This window comes from Solea senegalensis, linkage group LG13 (genome assembly GCF_019176455.1).
Source record: "Solea senegalensis isolate Sse05_10M linkage group LG13, IFAPA_SoseM_1, whole genome shotgun sequence".
NCBI classification, from domain to species: domain Eukaryota; kingdom Metazoa; phylum Chordata; class Actinopteri; order Pleuronectiformes; family Soleidae; genus Solea; species Solea senegalensis.
In genome coordinates, this window is record NC_058033.1 from 11488574 (window position 1) to 11498880 (window position 10307).

Sequence of the window (10307 nt, forward strand, 5' to 3'; positions counted from 1 at the left end):
GTTTAACAACCTCTATATGAAACAGACACACACAGAGAGTCACTGTGAGGTCATTCCTGTGATATTTCCACAAAATGTTCTCCCCATCAGAGATGTCTAAAGGTCAAATTCTTGAAAGCATACACACTACACTTCAAAGAAGTATGGATTTATCTGGTAGTTTCATCAATAAAATGCAAAAGAAAACTGTGAAAAATAGAGATCTGTGTTTCCGAAACCTCAAAGTGATGACGTCTTAGAATGTCGAGTTTTGTACAGAAACCAAAATATTTTTTAGATGGAAAAAAAAGGTAGAAATTCATTTAGTATGATATGTAATGATTTTAAACTATAACTCACAGCTCTGTTAATCATTAACCAGTATTTTACAGACTAATTTGTACGAATAACTATATATCAACTATATTAAGATAGTGAATTAACTGTTATACATGTTAATAAATTGCCTTATTAGTAAGTGATGCCAACCATTTTCATAAAATTCCGTCAGATATTGATCATCAAGTAAACCTAACATAGAAAAAGGCTTGTGTTGAACTTCACCTGCAGCCTTGACGGGTTAATCATATACCAGGAGGTTGGTTAACGTTCACATATAATGTATATACACAGCAATCATACGGCTGCATACCTCACATAGTCTTTCAAGGGCCTCTGTACAGAAATGTACAGAGTTGTACAAAACATGCCAATGAAGGGAGAAAAAAAATAACTGTAATTTGAACAAGAGCAGCTCTTATGCAACCAGCTGCAAACAGCACCTCAGGGACCAAGACTGGTGACAGCATCCACAACTTTGCACAACGAGGGTTGTTCCATGATTGTGCTATATATAGAATCCCTTTACACTATAAAGCACTGGTTTATCCCGACTTTACAGAGCCGCAGCAGCCTCCTTCTGAGTGTATCCTCAGATACTCAGCTCTATTTATAAAAAGGCACAAAGTTGAACGAGTTACTCACTGGAGCGCGCTCGTCTATTTCCAGCCCTGAAGAATGCTTTATTATTTCTAGGTTGTCGACTTTATTTGGCCGCAGGGTTGCCATTAATAACTCGAGTTTGGTGCATGTTGCCTCCCCACATTTACACACCACGAAGGGTGAGAGCAGTCTGCCAGGCCAGTGCACTTTGATGGTGCAAAGACCCAGCGAGGGTCAAAGGCACTGGAGTATTATGTGGTTCCTCTACAATATGTGACTTTTTTGTTTGTTTGTCCAATTTCTCAAACGACTCTTCTCTCCTCAGGTTAAGCCAGCTGACACGACCACCGTCCTCAGTCAAGGTATGACCAGGTAAATTTCCTTCTCCCATAAAGAAGCTTTAAAAATAAATGTCAGTGCTTCTCATATTAATTAACATCAGGTGTTAACACAGTTGATAACAAAGACAGGGTCCTCGAACTTTTAAAATGTCTAAAGCATTACCTGGCAGACACAGTGTAAAGCTTCTTTCAGTAGAGATCAGAAAAACAAGATTGATCTGGACTTGGAAGACACTTTGACCAGAGGGCTTTTATCTCAGTGTAATCACTGTGGCTGATAAATATGACGAGACTCAAATGATTGATCAATGATTCATTTCCCATCCTATTGTACTCAGGGAGTGTTGAAGCTTTCTTAAAGTGGTGATTATTTGGCCAACTCTCTGGTGAGCTTATCAGACCTGAGCTGCCTTCCCTCTTTCCTGTCTTTATCAGACATGCACATACACACAGAGTGCTAAATGTCTCCAATTATTAACCAAGGACAAGAAAATACACAATATTGGCAGGACACCAGACAACTGCAGACAGCGGGACAATGGGGAGTCACTGTAGTTGCCGGCAACGACTAAGATTAAACTCTACCTCACTGATTAGAGGGATAAGGAGACTGTTGTGACTTTTGTGTAAAGGTTATCAAGTTTAGCCAAAAGGTCAAGGTTTACCCACTTTCTAAACATATCATTGGTGGATGCTATACTGCTGCCTTTATCATAGCGATCTATCAATCAATCATCTGCCAATACGGCAACTACTGACAGTATCTTTTGCAACATTCATAGGAGATGGTGTTGGATGATATCGGGATCATAAATGAATGAAATGACATTCATTTTACCGCTGCTGGTTCAAAGCCACCGCCCAGTGTTTCCCAGCACATTTTAAAACAACAACAATAACCTTATATAATTTGTTGACTCATGTACTCACATAAGCCAAAAAATTTCCAACACCCATATTTCTATGAATGTCTGTTACATTTGACATTTTGGTTGACTGTCAATGACGTCATTAACCATTTCCGTTGTAACGTCCGGAGCGGAACAAAGCTCTCCCCGTAAACAAGACAGCAAAACAACAATTCTCATGATCCCACTTTTTATTGAGAGACGTCTAGTGGCAGAAATGACATAGCGTGGGATTATAATAATGAACTGTAGTTCTAAACACTGACTTCTTGTAGCTGTTTCGCCACATAAGATACAATAAAATAAATGATAAATCTAGACACGAGTCCGCATTAAAACACTGCATTATAGTTTATGTTATCACTGTGAGCACCATATTTAAAACATAAAATACTGTAGTGTTTATTCCCATTGTCATAATGACATTAACATTCTCAGCTAAGGACAGGAGACATGAATGACTCGCACACATCTCAGGTTTCTGTGACAGTTCATCAGTTCTCTGTCACACTAAAACATTTTTATCTCTGTTCTGTTAAAAGCAGCTAATTATAGATCATCACAGTTTCACTATAGGTCAGAGCTGGATTTTCTAATGAACTGATTATTTCTATTCTCTCGGGTGACCAACTTTCAACTGATCTGTTTGCGAGGATAATTCAATCAGTTACAAGCAACATTCCCCCCCCCCGTTTGGCCTAAGATCAATACAGTTCACAGTTCACTCTCTCGTGACAGTCTTTATAATCAATGACCGCTGATCCCAGAGGAACAACATGTGGCTGTAAGACTTAATTAAAAGAGGAAAAGGACCGAGTTCCAAGAGAAGAGATTGTCGACAGCTGTAGCAAACATTTCGCAGAGGGGAAAACACAGGTATATTCTCTCAAGTCAAACTGGTGGGGAAGCAGAGGCAAACAAAAAGGGAAGCTTTATAGGCTGTGAGGGAGGGGTGAGCTAACGAGACACAGGTGAAAACAATGAGCAACAGGTGTAGGTAATCAAGGAAAAACACCAGCACACAGACAAACAAGAACAAAATGCTACACATGAAGAGAGAAGCTAACACTAGACAACACGCACAACGTAAAAACACTTCAAAATAACACCAGTCATGCACATTTTAAAGCTAAAAAATTCTAATCCAAACATGCAAGACCAGAAAGTCCTAGGGTTCTTTAAAGGGGCAGATCATGACACTGAATAAACTACAGAAAAATATTGTTTTCTGACGTGTGTCAGAAGAGGTGAAGAGGAATTAAGAGGAGGAGAGAAAATACGGCTTAATAAATGATGAGGAGAAGCAGTGACTGCTTTTAATGCAAGCTATTAATCTCCGCTGATCCCACTTGAGATGACATTTGCTACGATCCATTTAACTTCTTCTGCACAGGAAGGCAGCCTCTGCTGGCCAGAGTCACTGAATGAATGTAGAGCGAGAGGACATCCCTAATCTGGGGACTGTCAAAAGATCAGCGGGAGATCTGAGAGCAGAGTTTCATACTCATTTACTCAAAAACCACAAGCCTCTAATTCTCAGGAAAGGAAAATTTATGTCGCGGCACAATTCTGTTTTGGTCACCGCAGACCAAACCTTAACTGTTAAGCTGTTTGTTCAGCTGCAGGCACATACTTTCCTTCTTTGTGCTCTTATCATTCAACAAAGGCTCAGAGTCCTCAGTCAGCAATGTTCTGTGGGTTCTCGATGCCGAGTATAGGGCAGTAACCACAAACCACACACACATACACACATACACACACACACACGTGCATTCTGCCTCTAATGTGAGCCGCACTCGGCTCACAATGCGTTCTGAAAGCCTCTCGACTTTCAGATCTCCTTGTTTCGTAATCAGATAAACAAAACCAAAGCAGAGGTCCCTCTCTCTGTAACACGTCTTTTGTTTAATTTACAGAAACCATTCACTGCTCTGTCCATCTGTCCTTCAACGTAAAGCCAGTTACATTCACCGTCATCCGCAGCCAAAAAATACAATTCAGTCGATTAGATTTTGTCCGTCCGCCAGAACAATCCGATCTCCCCTCTGCTTCATGAAGCCGACAGCCTTCAGTGGGAACAGTGAAGCTGTGAGGAGGAGGCAGCTCAATCTTACACTTAATCTTAAACATTTACAGCTTTCAGTTCAAATAACTTTGAATTTTTTCCATGAGAAGCCTCATTTGTGCATCATTGTTCATTATCTCATGATTTCGAGTTGACATCAGCAACAGACACAAACTGAGGAAAACGGTTAAACCCTGCGTCTTTAGTACCGAAACACGTCGTTTTGTAAAATCCACTAATCCTCCTGTTGAGGCTAATTAGCCATGTTTGTATGACAGTGGAGCACATTCATGTGTCTTTGTATGTCTGCACTGTGTCTCTCGGTGTCTGTAGGGGGGTGCAAGACAAGATTATAACATTGCTCTGCCAAGCTCCCTGCACTAATCCCATTGTAGTGGCAGTGGTAGTAGCTTGTGTAGTGGAGTGTCTTTCTCATCCAGTCTGAACAGATCACAGACATGGCCTGTTTGTGAAAGAATCTCATTTCCAACCGCGGTTTTAAGTTTTAAGTTTCTTTATTGAAGACAGGCACAGCATGTATCAATGAAAATGTAAATATACATTATAGTCAAAGGCTAATTTTCATCTTTTGTCCATGCAGAATTGTGATAGCAGCTTTGATTTTCCAGTTTGTGTTTGGTAAATGACTATTATGGTGTTCCAGGTTTGGGATGCTCAAAAGGAAAATACAGCTTGTCCAAAGACACTTTTCCTAAAGAGAACAGTGTAATTTCCTCTAGAGCCTGCTCTGGTTGACCTGCTTGAGTTCATTTTAATACATTCTTGCAGTGGAAGTGGAGCTAGACCATGAGAAATGTTATTATATCCTAAAACAGAGTCAATGTATTTAACAGTGCCATCCCAGTTTAGCAGCTGATGTTTTGTAGCCTGTAGTTTTTCCCTCAGACGCCACATGTTTCCCACTTTGTGAGATTGTGAGAGTTCATGTGTGGAAAAGGGAAAATGACATGATGGTCATATTAGATGACCCAGGAGCTTTCAACCTCCACGTTAATAACACAATAATGCCCTGTGGTGTCAGACTCTTACTTGCTCATATTCATCTCCTCCTTCTCTTTCTGTCTCCCGCTCAGGTGACAGCCACATGAGCAGCCGCCATCTGAAGGAGCAACTAAACAAACTTAATGAGCACGACGGAGACAGTGGAGATAAATAATTAAAAAAAACAAGTGAGGGCAGCTGATCCACCTCTTTAAAACAACAACAGTGATGTCACCTTCCCTGTTATCCCCACCACACTCATCATCATCATCATCATCATCCTGACTCCTGCTGCTCTTCCTTTCTACACATAGAGCTGTACAGAGGGGGGCGTCTTGCCCCTTCTGGACCCGCCTCTAAATCACAGGAGACACTTGACCAACAGTTGGTTGCTCCTTCTCACTTTCTGTCTGTGAAGATCCATGGAACCTTCTTGGGGGAAGGTTGGGTGGGGGAAAAAAAAAAAAGATCCCCTTCGACTCCTGTCCTGATGCCATACTACTGAATGCTGATCATGAACCTGCCTTGTCTGCCTGCCTGTCTGTCTCTCTGTCTGTCTGTCGGTATGTCTGTCTGTTACATGGGCTGTTGATCTGCACCAAGTGCCGTAGTGTCATTACATTCCTTCAGACTTTGCACTGACCACCAACGACCCTCATGACTTCATCGCTGTTTACGTTTACATGCACAATGTAGTTCAGCTTTTTACATCTAAATTAGTAATTAAGTTTTTTAATGGATCATAACATTTGTTCTGCTGAGGTTTTAAAACTTTAAGTACCTAAAATTCACATTATGGGGCAAGTTCTTAATGTGTGCTGCAGAATTAAGAATTCTCATTTACCCTGTACAGCTTTATTTGTTCAGTATTAACAATATGAACTTCACGCGCAAATGCAGGGTTTACATGACAAATCAGTATTTTATCCAGCAAACTGTCACTGTGCATGTAAATGTAGCCATCAATCAAGAGCCAAAAAAAGTGTTACTGTCTAAAGGTCAGTCAATCAGCCTTAAAAAAAATTGGAGCTATCACATCAACAGCCGTTTCCTTTGACCCTCGTACGTGTTTTCAGATTTATCTTTTAGCACTTAAACTTTGTGTAGACGGTGCCAGAGAACATGACAGAGATCAGATATTTCTGCACATTTTTTTAATTTTGTATTTTCTTCTTTTCTGTTTAATGAAACTGGAAGCTATTGTTTATGATTGTTTCGGACGGAGGACGAAGCAATCTATTTAAATCAGACACTGGATTATATATTTTATCATTTATAATGTATGCTGTATGTTTGTTTGTTTGTTTTTTTCAAAAGTACACAGAATGCTACTCTTGTGGCTTTTAAAGGAGTAATACCTGTGTACATAAGAAGCTATGGGTTTGTTTGGTTTTTTTGCAAACCAACCATTTTTATCCACACTGCCTTATCAGTGAGCTGGGTTTCCCTTGGAAGGGGGGTCACTCACTGATGGTTGGTTTTGAATTTCTGGACACAACACCCTCACAGAGACAGAGTCACTTTAAATAGTGGATTCCAGTCCAGTCAGCGCTGGTTACAATAACAGGCATTGTGAAAAGAAATCTTCCCTCCTCGCGATTGTACATATCCCATTGCACGATGAGTAGAAAAGAAATCTTTGTCAAGCGCTTGGGTACCAGTCATTGGTTTATTAGCGATGGAAATCGCAATCCCAGACAGGAACAGGAAATCCCTTAGCCCCAGGTTTGACTGAAGGCGGCCTCTTATCACTGATAATGGATAAGTAAGGAATCCCCTCTTTGAAAGCAGACCACCATGTCCTCAGATGTCACTGCGGGAGCTGAGTCCCCACTAATTACTGCACCAGGAATTGACGTAGAGAAATAAATGGACACAGTTGACAGAAAATTTGGATTTGATTTTATTACTCTATGCATTAATAACATGATATTACATGTAAATATTATGCAAATTAAATAAGATCCAAGGACAGGGTTTCTGATAGTTTCCTGCTCATTTTAAGCAGTAGGTAGCTCTATTGGAAACTACTTTGATGGATCTTTTTTTTTTTAAGTGTACTACGTGGTGGATACAATTTTACTGAAGTCAAAGGTGTTGAAAGTTGTGTATAAAGGGAAAAAAAGCAGACTTTAAGAAAACACACTAGGAGTAGGAGGAGGAGGTGGAGAGGGATAGGCTGACCTCAGCAGAGGAATAAAGACAGACATCGGGGTGTTTCTTGTAGCATTGATGTGCGAGCATGACTCACTGGCTGTGAGTGGGGTGCTGTGTGGGCTGTGTCCTTGTTGCCAGAGCATTAGCTTTAGTTTCTCTCCAACTGTGTGGAGCTTTCTGAATGTGATTGTGTCCAAGGTGATGTGTTTACACACCTACATCCTCTTAATGAACTAAGCTTCTTACCTTCCTTTTATTGTTTTTACTTTTTCTGTTTTTTTAATGTTACCAAATGAGTTTTTGTAATAACTACAACCGATATATATATATATATATATAGCTATATCATGCAGCAACTTTTAATATATTGTAAATGATGGCTTGGATGCAATGTATTTATTTGTTACATAATGAAGAATAATCTTTAAAGGGAAGTTTTAAGGTTTGAGTATACTACACTTTGTTGTACATCCTTGGGTTTAGAATGTTTAGAAGTGTTTGTTCATCCTTTTGTATCACGATGAACCAACACAATACCTTTCTACAGTCACATCCTGTTTACTGTGATCATAAATTGGACATACGTCACACCTATTTCTCACATAGAACTGCAACGTGATGTTTTTAAGATAACATAATGAGTGTCATTGTTAGGCTGCGATAAGTGGCATTCACTTTTGAAGCTCTTGTATTTTTCTTTTCTTTTCTTTTTTGAAGAAGAACTGAGTGAATCATTTTGCACACTTCACATTCAGGGATTTATTTGAACCATAGGCTAGCATCAAACTTCAAAGCCTCGACCACAGAGGTTTGTCACATCATGCTTAACATCAGAAGAAATGTTGGCTCTGGTCAGATGGGTCACGAATTGTGTTTCACTTTGCCAAATTTATTTGATTTAGCATCAATCCTGTAGGAATTTAAGTCCATTGTATTGATTAATTCTATGTTAATAATCACTGACGTGATGTTGAGAGTATATGCTATTTCTTGTTATACAAGAATTGTTGTATAAATAAACCTATTTCTGATGTTGAACAGAAAACAGAGGTTATTTTTATTTTTTAGAGCAAGTCAGTACAAGAGATGTGTCAGAGAAATCAAAGGATATTATTCTAGAACTGAACTGTGATGCTCCCTCTGGGGGGGTGGATAGAAAATGCACATGTCTGTAAATCAAATAAACATATTTAATCACTTCATACCACACTGCCTCAATTTCTCTTTAGTCTGTCAATCAATCGTTACATCTACAAGACCTTTTTTCCTCATCTAATGGAGGACACTTTCGTCTCTGTGATCATTTCAGATGATGTCGCTATAAACCAGAGACTTTATTGGTTAAAATTCCCACCCATGTGTCATACAACTCTCATGCCCAAAAAACATGTGATGTTATAGATTGAGACCATGGTCTGTGGCTAGATTTCCTTCAGTGTTTAGTCAATTTTGCTTGTTTCAGTGAAGAGGAATAATTGCAGGTTTAGAAATGAAGATGGTGAAATTAGCCGACAGGCTGCCTGCTCCCTATGATTAAACTGAGATAAATACACTATTTTAATTTCATTTTTAAGTTACCAGCGGGGGCACAAATAAATTAAGGCTTAATCAGTTATTCATTGGTTTCCAACAAACCATCATTGTAAATCCAACCCATCACAATCTTTTGTTATTGTGATCTTATTTTTCTATTTAATGAGCAGTGGTTTGTAACTTCTGTATAGTTATGACTTTAGATAGGCAAACTTCATTGTCGGTCTTTTAAATGCACAAAATTCTTTCCATGTTGTTTTGACATTAAATAGTAAATTGTTGCAAATTGGGGTTAAATATATTTGGCACCAACTGTATAAAAATGGTGTTGACTTACATAAAGTTGTGGCTTTGGGCTTTGTTTGAGGTAATGTTTGCCACCATTGTGTGGGCAGACCATTGAATGTTCATGGAAAATACCAACTTAATAATAATTAGTTATTACTTAAGTAGGGTGGGAGATCATTTTCTGGAGCATGTTTTACTGTATAGCTTAAAATCCTTTTCACACCCTGATTGTAACCAATTAACTACCGCATTGTCACAAGAATGAAACATGTCAGTCTTCTGCGGAATGGACAGGCCTGTAAAAACACCATCCAGTCATATTGAACGGCCCAAACAAATGGGTTAGTGATCGTGATTGTGATGCATCAATCAAACCATCATCTGCCCCTCCCTCCCCCCATGTGTATACACCTTTTCATGCACTAATCACGCATGCCCAGATCCTTTGTATCCAGTTGCAGCAGAAAAGGTGCCAACAACCGTTGTTGCTGGCATTCACCATGGCAATGGAGCATATCATCCATGCATCCCGATGGGTGGTGAGAGGTGAAAGGTCTGGGAGTGGTCTTCATCTTCTACCAATCAGGGCATACATGGATGATTTGGCCATTATTACAACTAGGAAACCACCACCAGGAGACTGTTGCAGAAGCTCCAGGAAAACATTAAATGGGCATGAATGGAGTTCGAGCCATCCAAATCACACAGCATTGTTAAAGGCAAGGTAACCAGTGAACAGTTCCGCATTGGCAATCGACAAATCCCCACAGTCCTGGAGAAGCCCATCATGAGCCTCGGACTGTGGTACAATGCAACCCTCAAACACACCAAGCAACTGGAGTAACTTCATAAGGATATGATTGAACGGCCTCAGGAAAATCAACAACACTGCATTGCCCGGGAAGCTGAAGCTCTGGTGCTTTCAATTTGGGTTGCTATCCCGACTTATATGGCCAATGTATGAGGTCTCACTATCTCATGCCAGTCGTTTGGAGAGGCCGGTTACTCACAGGTGAGGAAGTGGCTTGGACTGCCAAGGTGCTTTAGCAGCACTGGGCTCTATGGCAACAGAACCCTTGCACTACCAATTAC

General features: G+C 39.9%; 1 protein-coding gene across 2 annotated transcripts in view; it reads left to right on the plus strand.

The window, feature by feature from the left end:
- spns2 (spinster homolog 2 (Drosophila)) overlaps window positions 1-8601 on the plus strand; it is a 59576-nt gene extending 50975 nt beyond the window's left edge. Inside the window, exons 12-13 of one of the 2 annotated variants that reach the window (XM_044042151.1) lie at window positions 1247-1293; window positions 5330-8601. In XM_044042151.1, coding sequence (XP_043898086.1) covers window positions 1247-1289 — 43 coding nt within the window. In that variant the 3' untranslated portion in view covers window positions 1290-1293; window positions 5330-8601. The remainder of the gene's footprint in view (window positions 1-1246; window positions 1294-5329) is intronic. The other variant, XM_044042150.1, reaches the window with a different exon arrangement.
- Window positions 8602-10307: the final 1706 nt, after the last annotated feature.